The following is an 18767-nucleotide window of genomic DNA, read 5'->3' as shown; positions in this document are numbered from 1 at the left end:
CGGTGGACTTGCTCTCAAAGTGTGGGGAAACGTAAGTAGTCCACACACCGAGATCCTTTCGATCCCATCGAGCTGAAGGGATCTTAGCGGCCCTACGACGAAAACTCTCATCATAGCCTATGGCCGCTGCCTCACCAGCCAGTGCAAATGCTTTGCGCACCAAGGATAAATAAATCCACAAGTGCAGACTTTTTGGATAAGCTGCAGAAATTACCCCAAGTCACCAAACAATTAACCCCTGTGTTGCAAACTGAAATCAACGATAACCAAAGCAACACGATGACCAATTACAATACAATAGCACTATAACTCTTTATAAAATCTATTCAGAACATAGTTCCAGTTACAGGTAGGTAGCCGTGTTGGTCTGCCATAGTCAAAACAAAATAAAATAAAAAATTCCTTCCAGTAGCACCTTAGAGACCAACTAAGTTTGTTCTTGGTATGTGCTTTCATGTGCATGCACACTTCTTCAGATACATATATCTGTGTGCACACGAAAGCTCATACCAAACAAACTTAGTTGGTCTCTAACATAGTACAATATGAAAATATGTAAACTTATAAGATTCTAGAAGCAAATGAACACGAGTCTATAAGTCTCTGAAAACCTTTGAAAACAATATATAAGTCTCTGGAGGAAGCAATGTATCAGATTCTTATCTGGTGAAACAAGCTGTGTAGCTTTTTCTATGGCGTCCAACGTTGCCGAAGTAGTTCGCAAACAACCGCTGTGAACAGTGATTCCGGATATATCAACTGTTTCACGGGAATCTTCTTCAGCACAGCAGAGGATACAGAAATGCTTCATAAACTACAAGAGAATTATCGAAACGATGACCTGCATATACATGGTAACTTGTTGTTCAGTCGTTCAGTCGTGTCCGACTCTTCGTGACCCCATGGACCAGAGCACGCCAGGCACGCCTATCTTTCACTGCCTCCCGCAGTTTGGCCAAACTCATGCCAGTCGCTTCGAGAACACTGTCCAAGCATCTCATCCTCTGCCGTCCCCTTCTCCTTGTGCCCTCCATCTTTCCCAACATCAGGGTCTTTTCCCGGGAGTAACTACATAGACTCAAAACATTCCAAACTATATACTTCAACTCTGATGTCAAAATAATGTAGAATGAGACCAAAGGTACATACCCCATCTATTTGATGAATGAAAATGAAAATGAATAACAACACTTTCTATGGAGCAGTGGTCACAAAGTTATGCAACCACTGCTATTGACTGTATGTTACCAGAGATATAAAAAGCCGATCCCAGGTGGTGCTCATTGCAAAGAGACTGAATTAAAGGATATTAAATTTAAAGGTACAGTACAATTTAACAGTCAGAAAGTAAAAAAAATCAAATGAAACAATTGAGATCCATTTCAGAATTGAGTCCTTCCCAACAACGATTTGTTCATTCCACGCTTTGCAATGCACTTCCCTGTTGCTTTCCAAACTGCAAAAAGGACCACCCCCTCTATTTAAAGTGGATTTGTTGCTTCAATCCACTTCGTTTGCACAGACTTAAAGTTTCGAATCTCTCCTCCATAAAACTGAGATGATGATGATGATGATGATGATGATGATGATTTATTATTCCTACTCTGTCCATCTGGCTGCGCTCCCGCAGCTTCTCAGGGCGGCTCCCAACAGAACTAAAAAGCAATAAAATATCAAACATTAAAAACTTCCCTAAACAGAGCTGCCTTCAGAGGTCTTCTAAAAGTCAGATACTTGCTTATTTCCTTGACGTCTGACGGGAAGGCGTTCTGCAAGGTGGGCACCACTACCGAGAAGGCCCTTTGCTGCAGGCATCTTGAGTTTCTAATTTCCTTTCCTCATTCATGCAGCATTCCCAGAAATGCTTGTGCATGTTGAAATTCCTGAATTACAGGCTTTTTCTCTTTTTGCTTACACTTAAAAAAAAAGTCCATCTCTGTGAGGGGGTGCGGGGGAGGCTCCTTGGATTTATAGGCAGCGCTTGGGATGCCCACCCACTTCTTTGCAGAACCAAAGTACCAGGAGCTGCAAAGTCAACGAGGGCTGTCAGCTCCCAAATGGACCTCTTTGGAGTTTTCCCCTTCTTGCTGGTCTCCTGCATCACCTTCTTGCTTATCCTAATCTGGAGAGATGCCACAAAGGGCAAATTGCCCCCGGGCCCCACTCCATTGCCTTTGCTGGGCAACTTGCTCCAGTTGAATATTCGGGACATCGTCGCTTCTTTTAAGAAGGTGAGTGTGGGTCTCTGCTGCATAGTGTTGGGAGGGAGGGGAGCCAAGGGGGTGATTGTTTATTCCCTTGACATCTGATGGCAGGGCGTTCCCCTCTGCCTGGTTCCCTGTAACTTCGCTTCTCGCAGTGAGGGAACCGCCAGAAGACCCTCGGCACTAGACTTCAGTGTCCAGGCTGAACGATGGGGGTGGAGACGCTCCTTCAGGTATACTGGTATTTCTAGTGTATTCAGGATCTTTCCTTTGCTGTGCCACCTGATAATGTTTCAATACAAGTAGTTATTTCTTCCTGTTATCAGCAAGTAGCTGCTTGGGGGCTCATGGGCAGCTTCTTAGCGTTGACATTTCCACCGGGATGCGGTAACTTATTGTCCAAATTTTATAAATATTTTTAATTAAGTTTTACATAACAAATTCCAATTAAAACATATCAATCACCTTACATTTAGGATTCTAGGAATCCCTTGACTTCCCCCCACCCTTCTCTGGTTTCCATTTCCCATCTCTTTTCATTCAACTCATCTCATTATATATCATTTCCCAGAATGCTTTTGTTACCTTGCACGCCCACCACATGTGGAAAAACGTGCCTTCCTTTTCTTTGCATTTCCAAGCAGTTCTATACATCTTTGCTAATTTCACCGGTGTTAAATACCATCTATGCATCATTTTCATACAGTTTTCATTCAATGAACAGCACACTGCCAATTTTAAATTTTCCTCCCATAGTTTCCCCCCAAGACTCAAGTTGAATGTTATGCCCTATATCTTGTGCTCATTTTATCATTACTGATTTGACTTCTTCATCTTTTGTATGCCATTCTATCAACAATTTATACATTCTAGATAATAGTTTTTCATCATTTTGCAATAATTCAAACCTTGAAAATTCTGTACTGAATCCTGCTTTCTTATCTACTCTAAACACACTGTTTATTTGGTAGTATTGCAACCAATCTGTGACTAGCTGTCTTATGTCCTCAATATTTTTAAATTTCAATTGCTGTTCTCTTTCAATGAACAGCTCTTTATAAGCTGCCGATTCCGTTCTTCCATTAACTTTTTTTAAGGATATAGCTTCTATTGGTGAGAGCCACCATGGGGTTTTCTGTTCTAACAAGTTTTTATACTTTCCCCATACACTATAAATTGCATTTCTTATTACATGATTTAAAAAACTTTATGCACTTTGGTCTTCTCATACCACAAATATGCATGCCATCCAAATCTGTTATCATGACCTTTAAGGTCTAAAATATCTGTGTTTTTCAAAGTTATCCATTCCTTTAGCCAGCAGAGACAGGATGCCTCATAATACAATTTTAAATCTGGCAGAGAGAAGCCCCCTCTTTCTTTATCATCTGTTAATAATTTATATTTAATCCCATGCAGGATAAATTTAGTTATATCTTTCTGCCATTGCTTGAAGTGTCCCTCCCCTACTGGCCATTCTTGGCAATACATTATCTTTATAACAGAAATTCTTCCCCAAAGTGATAAATTCATTCTTCATTCTTCATTCTTCCTCAAATCTCCAAATTCCTCTTCATCTCATTCCAAGTTGTTACATAATTATCCTTAAATATATTTATATTCCTAATAGTTAGCCATACACCCAAATATTTCACCTTTTTTTCAAAGTATAATTACGTTGCTAGTTGTAATTCATTTTTACTTTTTCAGTCATATTTGTAACCATTACTTTTGTTTTATTTTTATGTAACTTAAAACCTGCTACATGTCCAAACACATGTATTTTATCTAACACCCTAGGTATACTCACCAATGGGTTTTCCATTACAAGGTCATTTGTAAATGTTCTTAATTTATATTCTTTGCACCCACTTTTTGTCCAAATTTTAAGCACTGAGGTGTGATTGACTGATCTCTTGGCAGCTCCAGGAGCAGTATGGTCCAGTCTTCACTGTCTACATGGGCTCCCGGCCAATTGTGGTGCTGTGCGGTTATGAAGTCATCAAGGAAGCACTTGTAGATAACGCAGAAACATTTGGAGGAAGGGGACCAATAGCGGCCTTGGATGACACTTTGTCGAAATACGGTGGGAGAAATCTGCCTTGCAATGTTACAGGAAGGCTTTTAATTAATCAATTAATCTATCTATCTATCTGTATACCACCCTATACCCCTAAACCTCAAGGTAGTTCAGGAAGGGTTGTGGTGGAGTATCTGCTTTTGCATGCTGAATGTCCCAACTGCAGTCTTTTCATATTTGCTCGAGACCCTGGAGAGCAGCTGCCAGTCAGTTTGGTGAGTTAGATGGACCAGGCGGTCTGACCAGGTGGAAGGCATTCCTGCATTGCAGGGGGCTGGATTAGAAGACCAGGGGGATCCCTTCCAACTCTATATATCTAAGGCAGATTCCTATGTTCCTTTTCTTCCTATTATACCTTTCTGGCTTTGTGAATGTGCTGGGAATGATGGGAGACAAGGGTGAGGCTTAAAAAATCACGAGCAGTCCGATAAGAGCTGCAGGCATGAATTTGTCTTGTTTGGTTGTGCCATGTCCAGGGGTAGCACTACAGGACTTGGTTTCCTCTTGGTTTCCTCTGGGTTTTTTTAGGTCTTCTATGACAGTGCTTCCTAATTACCTACTAAGGAACCCCTGTTTTTCAAAAGCCAAGCTACGGAGCCCCTACTTTTGAAAATTTTGATAACTCTATGGTAGTTACCTGTGCAAAGCAATCCTTTGAACAAAATGTGGGGTAGCCTAGCCTAATAAACAAAGCATTTTAGGTATACTAAAAACATAGTATGGCTGAGCGATATCTTGTTTTCAAGATCATGATAAACCAGGAGCTCAAGACTGCAAAATTCTGATATATCACAATGTCTGAAATTGGAGAATAGGCATGGGGATGATGGAAGGATCGGATGGGTGAACCAAGCCTCAGTCAGTGGTGGCAGCCAGTGAAGATGCACATCCTCTGTGGCTGCTGCTGCTTTCCTGTTGTGCTGGCTGAGAAAGGTTGATCCGCTTTCCGGTAGTGCTACAGTGCCTCGAAGTGAAGGCGATCATCTGCCCTGTTCTCCATCAGTGTGAGGGGAAGGCAGAGCCTCGCAATTGGCTGCCTTGTTTTCCCTCAGCGTGAGGTATCTGAAGAAGTGTGCATGCACACAAAAGCTCATACCAAGAACAAACTCAGTTGGTCTCTAAGGTGCTACTGGAAAGAATTTCCTATTTTGTTTCGACTATGGCAGACCAACACGGCTACCCACCTGTAACAAGATTAGCAGCGTTATCGGTATATTGCTGCACATTGCCGGGTCAAATTGATTATTGCAGTGTGATTTCAAAACTGATATTGGCCAATATATTGAAAAATTGCACAGCGCTGAAACAGTCCATAAAATTTGTTATTGTTATAATTTGTTATTGCTAAAAATTGTTATAATACCATGTAAAAATGGCATTAAATTAGTTTGGGGGGCCGCAGTCTCCCTGGGTATGTTCCTGGGTAGATTCATTCTATTGACAATTGCACACAAGCAATGCATGTTGGACACAAAGAGACACTTTCATAGCACGCAGCAAATTCTCTGACCTTGTAGGTCAGAAGTGGAGAACCCTTTTCAGCCTGAAAACTGCATTCCCCCATAGGGGGAACTTTCCAAGGATGTTCACGACACGGGTAAACAAGGCCAAATGTCTCCCAAAACTTTCCATTCTTAATCTACCCCTGATTCACTTTCACCTCCTTTATTTCTCTCATTTTACTGCTCTGCTGCTCCTTTCATTCTCTCATTGTACTCTTCTGGTGTTTTCCATGTTGCCTTCTCTGATTTGTGGCGTGCCTCTCCATTTCCAGGAGTGGTTCCAACCAACGGGGAACGGTGGAGGCAGCTCCGTCGCTTCTCCCTCATAACACTGAGGAACTTTGGGATGGGGAAGAGATCCATCGAGGAGCGGATCCAGGAGGAGGCCCAGTTCCTGGTGCAGGTGCTGCGGAAAACGGAAGGTGAATGTTCTTGCCACTCATCTATACTTTCCCTCAACAGGGTGAAAAGGTTTAATATTGCCACAGTGGCCAAGAGAAGGATTGCTCTTTCTTCTAAGAAAACAAAATGGAATTGTGCTCAGGTTTGGCGAATCTCCCAGATACAACATGTTTGCCTTTTGATTCTTTTTCTGAATCTGGGCTGGCACTCTTAATCCTTCCATCATCTTCTGTGTTCCTTTGGAGACTTGAGACAAGGTGGAGACCGTTGTAGCTTTAAGGAAGTCCAGATCTTGCAGCTTGATCCTTTTAAGAGGGGCCTGCGCAAATGGATCTCAGTCTTCCTTCTTCCTTCTTCTTCCCAGCAACCCTTGCTGAAGTCTCCCTTGTCCTGTCACCTCACACCCAGTTACACTGGCCACTGCCCATACCCCCAGTCTCTGTTCACACCTCAAGGCAAGGGGTGGGGGGCAGTTCTCTTGCATTGCCAATAGCTCTCAATGGCCCTGTATTATTTCTTAAGGGCCTGGCTTGGCCAGGTCAATTTGCATAGGTTAGCCCTGGAATTGCTCTGCAACTTGTACTTCTCCCTTCATATCCCAAATAATCAAAATCCTACCATTTATTAATTTCTAGGTTTTAGGGGGAGTCCCCTCCAAAAAAAATCTATAACAGCATTTACAGGTGAAACTCGAAAAATTAGAATATCGTGGAAAAGTCCATTTATGTAAGCAATTGTTTTCATTAGCTACTGGAGTTTAAAATATGAGATAGACTCATGACATGCAAAGCGAGATATGCCAAGCCAAAGTCGAAATTGCGAATTTGGGGTTCTCATCAGCTGTACGCCATAATCATCACAATTATAACAAATGAAGGCTTGACGTATCTCGCTCTGCATGTCATGAGTCTATCTCATATATTAGTTTCACCTTTTAAGTTGAATTCCTGAAAGAAATGCACCTTTCCACGATATTCTAATTTTTCGAGTTTCACCTGTATTTGTAAGCTGCTTATTTCTGTGGGATAAATGGTTGAGAGGTTTGCCAAGGCTTTTTTTTTTGCAAAGCTACTAGCACAAATAACAGAGGAAGGAAAGAAATAGAACTACAGAAACACCAGCACTGTTTTTCTAAGGAGCTCATCCTCCTGAAAAAAAAAGAAAACACACACGGAAATGCCGTTTACCTTCCCGCTAGAGCAGTACCTATTTATCTACTTGCACTTTGACGTGCTTTCGAACTGCTAGGTGGGCAGGAGCTGCGACCAAGCAACAGGAGCTCACCCCATTGTGGGGATTCGAACCGCCAACCTTCTGATCCGCAAGCCCTAGGCTCTGTGGTTTAACCCACAGCGCCACCTGCGTCCCAAAAAAACCCGGCATTTCCGTGCGCTACTCTGGTTCACCAGAAGCGGCTTAGTCATGCTGGCCACATGACTTGGAAGCTGTACACCAGCTCCCTTGGCCAGTAACGTGAGATGAGCGCCGCAACCCTAGATTCGGACACGACTGGACCTAATGGTCAGCGGTCCCTTTACCTTTACCATCCTCATGAACATTACCAGTCCAAGACATTTCGATGCATGAGTGAAAGACCAAGATGGTGCCCTGCCCTTTTCACATACAGAAATCATCCAGACGGGCCGTTGACTCTTACTTTAAGAGTAGTCACTATGACCATGATGCTTGAAACAACAGTAAAGTAAGGTGTTTCAAGGCTAGCCACAAGATCATTTTCTCCAATACATTTGAAGGATACCAGGGTAAGGTAAGCCTGTCAGAAAAGCTTACTCTATGGTCTTAACCCCTTCATGTGTTAATTAGACTTATTCATGTTGGTTATATGAGGCTGGTTATCTCACAACTTTGCTATGTACTGCACTGATGCAGATATCTGAACAGCCAGAGTTCGCCCACTCTGCAGCAGCCATTTCAAGAAGAAACCATGCAGGGTCGGAGGGAGGGAGAGTGATCAGATAAATCAGAGAGTAGTAAGGATCGCACAAATTCGCTTTTGCTTTGTCTCTCTTTTGCTGGTTAGTTGCAGCCATTTCAAGAAGAAACTATGGAGGGGTGGGGGGTCAGAGACACTGGACACATCACAGATCAGAAATGATCCCATAGGAAAGAACAGAATTTTCCAACCCATTATGTGAACATTCGCTTAAGGAACTATTTCTGGGGAATACCTTGGGTTTGGAAATCGGGACATGCGTGTATTAAATATTGTCTGTGAATGGTTTTAGAAAATGTTAAGTAAAAATGAGGCTGGCACTGTCCACAGCATGAAAATCTAGATATGGCAGACACAGGCCTCAGAAGCTACCCAGTAAATACACACTCCAGCTGTACCCATTTCCCCCTCCACAGGGCACCCATTTGATCCAACCATTCACCTCAGTCATGCCGTCTCGAACGTTATCTGCTCCATTGTTTTTGGCAACCGATTTGAATATGAGGACAAGGACTTCATCTTTTTACTTGACACGATGAAGAAAGCCACATCAGTTATGTTGTCCACCTGGGTACAGGTAAGGAAGTGGTGGGATGGGGTGCAAGTCCTAAAACCGGTCTCTTGGATGTCACAGCTGCTTCCTGTATTATGACAGGAAGTAAGGAAGAGTGTTAGCTGGTCAATGCCCTCAGCTGCCTCTGCCTATATTTTTTGTAAGCTTAATTGCTCATTTTGCTTCTGGAGGATGGGACATGGTTCAGGAGCTGAATATTAAGGTCCATACCATGGAATGCATGGCAATAAGTAAGGGTAGGTCTTGATGGGGCTGAACGTGCTTTTTCTTCACAGATTTGCAATTTTTTCCCAAGCTTAATGCGGATCCTGCCTGGGCCTCAGCAAAAAGTTCCTAGGTACTTGAAGAAGTTAACAAACTTCATCTCTCAGAGGGTCAAGATGCACCTGGAGTCCTTTGATCCACATTGCCCTCGGGACTTCATTGACTGTTTCTTGGCCAAAATGGAGCAGGTATTTGGGATTTGTAAGCTAATACTTTTATTACATTGCTGTGTCTTCCTCATCTTCCCTGTGACTCGAGGACCTTTGTGGTCCCTTCCAACCTTACAATTCCATGATTTCCTGGGATCCGCCAAGCTCTCCCTAGCTCTCATTTCTTTTGTAGAAGACACAACTGGGGAACCAGCAGAACATCCTATATATGCCCCCAAACACCTGCCATCGCTCTTTGAATTAACACCTTCCCTGCTCAATGGCTAGGTTCTACCTGAATAGTTGTCCACTTGCTGTAGGTTCACCTGGTTCCTGGGCTTGTGAGCTTCCCATTGGCATCTGGTTGGCCATTGTGAGAAAAGGATGCTGGACTTGATGGGGCAGCAGGATGCTGCTTCTCATACCTCTGTAACTCAGTGTTATTTTTTACCAGTTTATCCTGTGATACTTTGAATCAGATTGGAAAGGAAATCTTGCCCGCCAGCCTTCCACAAAAACTTTCTTTAGATGTACTAATTAGCCCCAGGTTTGATAACATTGCTCTTTTCTTCTTCTTCTCCTTCTTTCTGTGTCAGGAGAAAACAAACCCAGCTTCAGAATTCATTCATGAAAACTTGGTTGCTACAGTTCTCAGCCTATTCTTTGCAGGGACAGATTCAACCGGCAATACCATCAGGCAGGGGCTTCTGGCCCTCCTACGATACCCAGAGATGGAAGGTAAAAAAACAAGATCAAATCTGTTTCGCTTACTTTTTTCCTGTCTGTTTGGAGGGCTGATGGGTTCCTCCCTTGCTAAATAAACCAGGACTCTCTTTTTCCAGCTCTAAAACATGGGATCTTCTCCCTTCAACTGGGTCAGAACCCCAGTTCCTTCCTATGATCACACTGGGATTTATAGGAACCAACTTGAAGAAAATATTGGAGGAGGGCAACCAGGGTTTTTATTTCGGTTGAACTCACAGGAACTCAGTTCTGGCACTTCTCAGGTGGCCGCCATTGTAATTCTAAGAGAACATGGTAAATTCCAGCATCTCTTTTTCTATAAAAATAGCACTGAGGGCAACCCTCCACTCCTCTACTTCCCCTGCCTGCACACTGTTGCAGAGCACACCTTCCTTTGCCATGTGCAACTGTCTGTAGGCCTCTCCTGCTCTCTGACTGCATGCAAGAACGGTCCTTTCCATCTCTGAAAGATACTCGGAGTCCAGTGTGATTTTCATGCTCTTTATTCAGCTCATAATAGTGAGGAATGCAGTTCCCCCAAACGTTTGCTTTATATACACTATTTACACAATGGGCCCCACATGATTGGCTAATTCCGGGATACTCCTGTATGCCAATCAGAGTGCGGATTCACTTCCACCTGGAGCTGGATTGGGTGGCTCCTGCAGACCAATCAGACTGCTGCAATCTCAATCCTATTGTTCTGGGACCAGTCAGACTGCTGCAATCTCAATCCTATTGTTCTGGGACCAGTCAGACTGCTGCAATCTCAATCCTATTGTTCTAGGACCAATCAGACTGCTGCAGTTTGGATCCTATTCAACTCAGTACATAACACCCCTCCCCTCTAAGTTCCAGTCCTGCCTGGGAGGTTGCATCCATAGTCCTCAAGGTACGCTGGCCGCCTACGTGTGCGTTGCGGCCTGGGCTGTTCCCTGGTCAGGGGTTCTGGTTCAGGCTCGTGTTCCGAGGCTGCTGGTTGTGATGGGGCTGTTTGGTCTGGCGCAACCAGCTCGCTCTGTCGTGGCTCTGGTTCCGGTGCCCTTTCGGCCTCACGGGTCCTCTCAGTATTTACTGATTCTGCCTCCCCTGCCGGCCCCTCCTGCTCTACGGGTCTCAATGCCCCACTGTTCCCTTGGGACTCCTCTGACCTGTCCTCCTCCTGGTTTTCTCCTGGGAATCGTCGCCGCAGCTGGTCGCAGTGGCGGTGCCAGCATTGCCCCCCCTCTGTTAGCACCTCGTATGACACGGGGCCCGTCACCCTGGTGACTGTGGCGAGTACCCATGCCGGGCCTGCCCCAAAATTCTTTGCGTACACTGGATCCTGGGCCACAAAGGTCCGGGGGTTCCTGCCTTCCCCCACCACTACCTCATCCTGAGCTCTGTCAGGGTGGAGGCGGTCCAGTCTGATTGCGAGGCGCCGGCCCATTAGTAGTTCAGCGGGGCTCCGGCCAGTCGTTGAGCTGGGGGTGCTGTGCTGTGCTAGAAGGAATGTGGCAAGGCGGTACTCCCAGTCCCCTTGCGTTATGCGGCGTAGGGTGTCCTTGGTGGTCCGCACCATGCGCTCTGCTTGGCCATTGGTGGCAGGGTGGAATGGTGCTGAGCGGATGTGGCGGATGGCATTCTGCGCTGTGAAGGTCTGGAATTCTTCTGACGTAAATGCGGTTCCGTTGTCTGAGACGAGAGTGTCAGGGAGTCCATGGGTTGCAAACAGCCTGCGTAGTACCCGGATGGCTGCGGACGTAGAAGTGGATGGTACCCGTGCGACTTCCAGCCATTTGGTGTAGGAGTCCACCACTATGAAGAATGTTTTCCCCTGGAAGGGGCCCGCAAAGTCCATGTGCAGGCGTGACCATGGTGCTTGGGCGGACTCCCAGGACTGCACTGGGGACCTTGGGGGATCTGGGCGGGATTCTTGGCAGGCCTGGCAGTGTTTGACCCAGGTCTCTATCTCTCCGTCAATCCCTGGCCACCATACATAACTCCTGGCGAGGGCCTTCATTCTCACTACCCCTGGGTGTGTCTCGTGTAGGGCTGCCAGGACCCTTTTGCGAAGGGGCTCAGGAATGACGACCCTGCTTCCCCATAACAGGCACCCCTTGTGGGCCGACAGTTCATGTTTACGGGTTGTGTAGCCAGCGAATTCTGGCCCGGGGCTGCTGCTGGGCCATCCCCTCCACACCCAGTCCAGGACCCGGGAGATGACCCTATCTTTCTTGGAATGGTGTGCAACTTCTTGTGCCTGAATAGGGCGGTCGGGAAGCAGCTCCAGGCTCATAACCTCTTGTGCGGGTGCTGGGTCGGGGCCTGTTTCTGGTAGGGGTAGCCTGCTGAAGGCGTCTGCGTGGCCCATCGCTTTCCCAGGGCGGTGAATCAGTGCATACTGATAGCCAGCAAGGAAAATTGACCACCTGAGGACGCGAGGAGACAGCACTTGGGGGGTCTGCTTTTCGGGGGCAAACAAACCAAGCAACGGCTTGTGATCAGTCACCACGGTAAAGGGCCGCCCGTACAAGAAATCATGGAATTTTTTTACTCCCTTCACGATTGCCAGACCTTCCTTGTCGATTTGCGAGTAGTTCCTCTCAGCTGTGGTGAGTGTCTGGGAAAAGTATGCCACTGACACCTCTCTTCCATCTGGGAGTTGGTGTCCAAGGACAGCACCGATGCCGTAGGGTGAGGCGTCACATGGTAGCACCACCGGCAGCCTCTCGTCGAAGTGTGCCAAGACCGAGTTTGAGACGAGCAAGTCCTTGACTGCCTGGAATGCGGCCTCCTGGTGCTGGCCCCACACCCAAGGGGCCCGCTTGTCCAGGAGTCTGTGTAGGGGCTCTGCTACTGCTGCCTTATGGGGAAGGAAGGCATGGTAAAAGTTCAATAGCCCCAAGAAGGCCTGAAGTTCAGTCTTGCCCTTGGGCGCTGGGGCATCACAAATGGCCCGTACCTTGTCCCCAGTCGGGTGGACCCCTTCTGCATCCACCATAAATCCCAGAAAGTCCACCTGAGGCACTCCTAGTAGACACTTTTCCCGCTTCACCTTGAGACCCGCTGTCTGGAAACGGTGCAGAACGGTGCGAAGGCGGTCCTCAAACTCCTCTGCCGTGGGCCCGGCAATCAACACATCATCGAGAAGGGGGTGACGCCAGGAATCCCTTTAAGCAGCGAGTCCATTAGATTCTGGAATATGCCTGGTGCCACGCTGACACCGAATTGCAGCCGCTTTACCTTGAACGCTCCCCTGTGCGTCACAATCGTCTGTGCCTCTGCTGTGGCTTCATCTACCGGCAGCTGTTGATAGGCTTGGGCCAAGTCCAGCTTGCCAAAAATTTTTGACCCAGCCAGGGTGGCGAGGACATGGCTGACCACTGGCACTGGGTATGCGTGGGCCATAAGGGCCTTGTTTATGGTACATTTGTAGTCTGCGCAGATGCGGACCGAACCATTAGGCTTGACGGGTGTGACGATCGGGGTTTCCCAGGTGGCATTAGGCACAGGCTCCAGCACTCCTTGCTCCACGAGCCGGTCCAATTCCTCGTCTATACGGGGTTTCAGGGCGAACGGGACCCGGCGGGCCTTGAGCCTGACAGGTCGTACTGCGGGGTCCAGCTGTAGGGCAATGGGGGGCCCGTATACTGTCCCAATTTCCCATCGAAAACTGCCGGAAACTCCTTGCATATGGCGTCCACATCCACTTGTAAGCTAGTGCGGTTCACCCCGGTGACGGCTAGCCCCAGTGGTCCAAACCATGCCAATCCCAGTAAGCTAACGTAGGAGCCCTTGACCACGAGCAAGTCCAGTTGCCGCGTCCGCCCTCGATATTGCACCCTGAAGGTCCCCACCCCCATTGTGGGGACCTTACGTTTCTGGAAGTCCCGGAGGGTGAATGGGGCCGGCCTGAGTTTGGGACCCCCACTAGGGCACAGTTTCCTTAAAGTCCGTGCCGAGATTATGGATAGGGTTGAACCTGTGTCCAGCTCCATGCGGCACGGGGCCCCCTCTATCTGTACCTCTACATAAATTTTCTCTATGTTGGGGTGGGGCAACTGGTATACCTGGTAGTCCGTGGTCTCCGTCGAGTTGCCTTGGTGCGTTGGGCCCCGGGACCTGGGGCTCTTGGGGCGGTCATCTGATGCCTGGCGTCGGATGGGCCGAGCCCGACACACACGGGCGATGTGGCCTGATTTTCTGCACTGCCTGCACTCGGCATTGCGGAAACGGCAGGTCCTCCTCTCGTGATTCTCCCCGCAGCTTGCGCAGTTCCCTCCTTCTGGTCGAGGCAGCTGTGGTGTGTGCACGGCTTGAGTGCGCCGCTGTACTCTGTGCACCTCCTCCCTGTCTGATCCTGAATCGTCGATGAGGTCCTCCTGGTGGACTCTTGGTTGGGACGGCACGCTTGGCCGTGCCTCTTGCATCGACCTCTCGGTGGCTTCTGTTGCCAGGGCCTCCTCCAGAGCGACCTGGAACGTTAGGTCCTTCTTGGCATAGAGGCGTCGTTGCAGCTTCTCGTCCCTCAGGCCACCGACGAGGCGGTCACGCAGCATGTTCTCCAACTCTGAGAAGTTGCAAAACTGAGCGGCTTGGCGGAGGGAGGTCACAAACCCCGTTATGGTTTCCCCAGGGGCTTGCCGCTTTGCATAGAAGGCATTTCGACGAGCCACCACCGAGGGCTGTGGCGAGAAGTGCCCCTTCAGCCGTTCCACTATTGTTTTGTAAGGAACGGTAGCGACATCATCAGGCACAAGGAGAGCCCGGGCGATTTCGAATGTCTCCTCTCCGCAGACGCTGAAGAATATCGCCCTCTTCTTGGCATCGTTGGTGACCCCTTTAGCTTCTAGAAGAAAGGTGAAACAGGTGGCGTATCCTTCCCAGTCTCCTGATGCTGGGTTGAACGGCGAGAAGCTGCTGTCCGTTGCCATCTTGAGTTCCTTGGGACCCGGAGCTGAAGCCTGGATACACGGTGCGAGGCAGCTGTGCGGCAGGTGGCGTTGCTGCGGTGCTGTGTGTGGCAGTCAGCTCAGCGGGATCCCACCTTCGTCGCCAGTGAAAGATACTCGGAGTCCAGTGTGATTTTCATGCTCTTTATTCAGCTCATAGTAGTGAGGAGTCGTTTCCCCAAAACGTTTGCTTTATATACACTATTTACACAATGGGCCCCACGTGATTGGCTAATTCCGGGATACTCCTGTATGCCAATCAGAGTGCGGATTCACTTCCACCTGGAGCTGGATTGGGTGACTCCTGCAGACCAATCAGACTGCTGCAATCTCAATTCTATTGTTCTGGGACCAGTCAGACTGCTGCAATCTCAATCCTATTGTTCTGGGACCAGTCAGACTGCTGCAATCTCAATCCTATTGTGCTAGGACCAATCAGACTGCTGCAGTTTGGATCCTATTCAACTCAGTACATAACAATCTCCTTCTACATTCTTCTGTTAACCGGAGAAGCCAGAAAACAAACCTTCTACATGCAAAGGAGGAGGTCCAACTTGCTCATACTTTCTATGCTGCCTCGTTATTAAATTAATGTAGGGTGTTACAAGCCTCTAAACTACTGAGCCATGGTTCCTCCTCCTATAACTATATCTAACAATTCCTAATTGCCTGTTAGCTCTAATCCCACCGTATTGTTTACAGCAAAGATCCAAGAGGAGATTGAGCGGGTCATTGGGAGGAACCGCAGCCCCTCCTATGAGGACCGGAATCAGATGCCCTACACAGAAGCCTTCATCTGTGAGATTCATCGGTTTCTAGACATCGCTGCAGTGGCAGCTCCTCATTTAGTCACCCAGGAAGCACATTTCCGAGGGTTCACCATTCCCAAGGTAAAGTGAGCCATGTGGCTAACAGAAATATTAGTTCAGATTTACGCCTGCAGCTTAGGGCAAGGTCATTATGGTGAGAACTGTTCTTACACATTCACAGCTTCTGTGGTGGAGAATGAGAGATTGTTTCTATTAAGTAGTGGGTGGACATAGTAGACGACACAGTGATTCTCCAAGCACCAATTTTAATTCTCATGCTGGAACAGGACTGAACTGAAGGGAAGAGCCAGCCTGCTTATATAGTACTCAGTAACATGCAACAGTAACAACTTTCTCTAGCTACCCAATCCGTGAACGGCACTCTCAATCCTTCGTTTGCACGTGAACCTGAGTGAGAACTGCAGTCACGGTGGGCAGAGTGAAACTATATACACAACACCCCTAGTGGCCTAGGGTGAGAACTTCAATACACAACAGTTTCGTTTTTACTCAACTGTCGAACTGGAAGGATGTAATCCAGAGAGGTGGGGTCCTGCAGCTATCCAAGGCAAGGCCTACAACATTTTAACTGAACCTCTATCACGGGTCAGATAGAAGCTTGTTTCCCTGTACAGTGGTACCTCTGGTTACGTACTTAATTTGTTCCACAGGTCCATTCTTAAATGGAAACTGTTCTTAACCTGAAGCACCACTTTAGCTAATGGGACCTCCCACTGCCACTGTGCCGCCAGAGCACAATTTCTGTTCTAATCCTGAAGCAAAGTTCTTAACCTGGTGTTATTTCTGGGTTAGCGGAGTCTGTAACCTGAAGCGTCTGTAACCCGAGGTACGACTGTATAGTTCTGTAACTGTTACAGTTTTTGAACGGTTTCAGGAGGTGAATGGACTCTCGGAACAGATTAAGTTTGAGAACCAAGGTACCACTGTATGTCCCTGGCAGCTGCGGAGTCATGAGACTCTTCCCTGGCCACATGTTGATGTTCATTTAAATTGAATGATTACCTATGGAAGGCACCATCTCCTAATCAGCAGAGCATTGTCCAGTCCTTAAGGGATTTGAATTAGTGATAAAGGCAGGCTAAAGAGGAAATATCTGAACTGGGCCGCTTGTAGTAACCGTTGCCTCTGGGGTCTCTGTCTTTCCTCTGCAGGGCACCACCTTCATTCCATTCCTGTCAACCATCATGAAGAGCTCCCAGTACTACGAGACACCCAGGAAGTTCAATCCTGGCCACTTCCTGGATGAAAACGGGGCCTTCAAGAAGGTGGATGCTTTTCTGCCATTTGGAGCAGGTGATGGACCTCTGTTTTATGCGTTCAGAATGGAGAGAAGGGACGAATGTGAGGGCTGGCTTGGCTTAACCTTAGGGGGAATCTAAGGATCTGTAGTGGCAGGGGCATACCCAGCATCAAAACTAGGGGGGGGGGCAAGCCATGGTCATTCAGGTTGTGACATTTCAGCACGGAAAAGGCGAATGAAACCAACATTTTAAGAAAATTATATATAATTATAGCAGTGTTTTATTACGGTAGTTATTACAATTATTTGCTTGAATTTTTTTTTTACAATTTTTATTCTAGTTACATGTCTTATACTAATATCATTTTTCTGGCGTTTGAAGAAAACTTGTTCAAAACTTTCGTTTCAATCCAGTCCTGATTTTACTTGAAGAATTTCCGATGGATGCTCATCAAACACAACTCAGTCAGTCTGTCCTCTCCCATTGTACTTCTGAGCCAGGTCTTTACCCTTTGAAGGGTACTGAAAGATCATTCAACAGTAGCCGTGGTGGATGGGAAAGCACTTAAAATACTGATCAACCAGTGGCGGGCGGCTCAGTTTATATGATGACGCGGAACTCACTAGACCCCTCTAGAAGGTTCCCTCTTCTTTCTGCTAGAGCCCGCTAGAGACCTCTCTCTCCCTTGAATCCCACTGGCTGGCTGACATAGATTCCTCTACCAGTTGCTAGGTGGCTCTAGATACTTCTTGGTTTTTACTCCATTTCAGTGTGGTAAACAACTGATTATTTGCCATTGCCCTACCTAATTTTGTTTTGTTTCATCACTTTATAACCATTTAAATTTTTTTGCTTCGGGGGGCTGCTGCCCCCCCTGCCCCTCGCTGGGTACGCCCATGTGTAGTGGGAAAGAGAGGGGGATGAAAAAGAAGAGCAAAATATGTTGGATTGTATGGCCTGGGAAATATTGGGTTAGGACTCACCGTGTATATATATAAATGGAACTCCTGTTTCTTGCTTTTCCAGGAAAGAGAGCTTGCCTTGGTGAAGGTTTGGCCCGTATGGAGATCTTCGTATTCTTCACAACGCTGTTGCAAAACTTCCATCTGAAAACACTTGAGCAGCGGGAAGAAATAGACATTGCACCAGAAGTGGAAAGTAATGGATATGCTCCACGGCGTTATCAGCTTTGCGTGGTTCCACGGTGAATGGTCCTTGACACAAGAGAGCTGAGATGTCTGAGGGACTTGGGTGCCTCTTCCTTGTGTGTGTCTCTTCTTAATCTGAACTCCTTCTTTCTCTCTGATTTGGTGATAATATTGACACAATAAAGGTCTGAATAACTGCTTTGAAAATCTGTATCACTAGAAAAACTTCTGCATAGATCTCAATATAAACGGAATCTGCCCGTTCTGAATTTCTTCTGTTTCAGATTGTTCTCATGGTAGAAAAAGGTAAATGGAAGAAAGCAAAGATCTTGAAACTGAAAGTGAACTTCATAATTTGAATATCAAAGAAATGACAACTGAGGCAGTTCACTTAGGGGGAAATATTCAGGTATTAAATTTGAAACTCAATCAGGCAAATGAGAAAAGGAGCTTGATTCCGTGCGCTGCTCTGGTTTGCCAGAAGCGGCTTTGTCATGCTGGCCACATGACCCGGAAGTTGTACACTGGCTCTCTTGGCCAGTAACGCGAGATGAGCACCACAACTCCAGAGTCGGACACGACTGGACCTAATGGTCAGGGGTTCCTTTACCTTTCCTACATATAGACTCAGTGTTGTGTCTTAGTATACATATGCATTCTAAGTCAAAGAAAATAAGAGATACAAAGGCAAAAATGTCCTCCCTTAGAGCAAGGCAAATGATTATGAAAGGATTTAGGGGT

At 46.9% G+C, this 18767-nt stretch overlaps 1 protein-coding gene across 1 annotated transcript; it reads left to right on the top strand.

The window, feature by feature from the left end:
* Positions 1-1957: 1957 nt before the first annotated feature.
* LOC117052083 (cytochrome P450 2C23-like) lies at positions 1958-18113 on the top strand. Its single transcript, XM_033158807.1, has 9 exons — positions 1958-2237; positions 4134-4290; positions 6059-6208; positions 8559-8719; positions 8992-9168; positions 9726-9867; positions 15510-15697; positions 16789-16930; positions 17905-18113. Exons 1-9 carry the CDS (start codon positions 2058-2060, stop codon positions 18084-18086), a joined length of 1479 nt encoding a protein of 492 aa, XP_033014698.1. The 5' UTR covers positions 1958-2057; the 3' UTR covers positions 18087-18113.
* The last annotated feature ends 654 nt before the right edge of the window (positions 18114-18767 follow it).

This window comes from Lacerta agilis, chromosome 8 (genome assembly GCF_009819535.1).
Source record: "Lacerta agilis isolate rLacAgi1 chromosome 8, rLacAgi1.pri, whole genome shotgun sequence".
Lineage (NCBI taxonomy): Eukaryota > Metazoa > Chordata > Lepidosauria > Squamata > Lacertidae > Lacerta > Lacerta agilis.
Note: the sequence above shows the minus strand (reverse complement) of the source record. Positions and strands in the feature narration are given on the sequence as shown.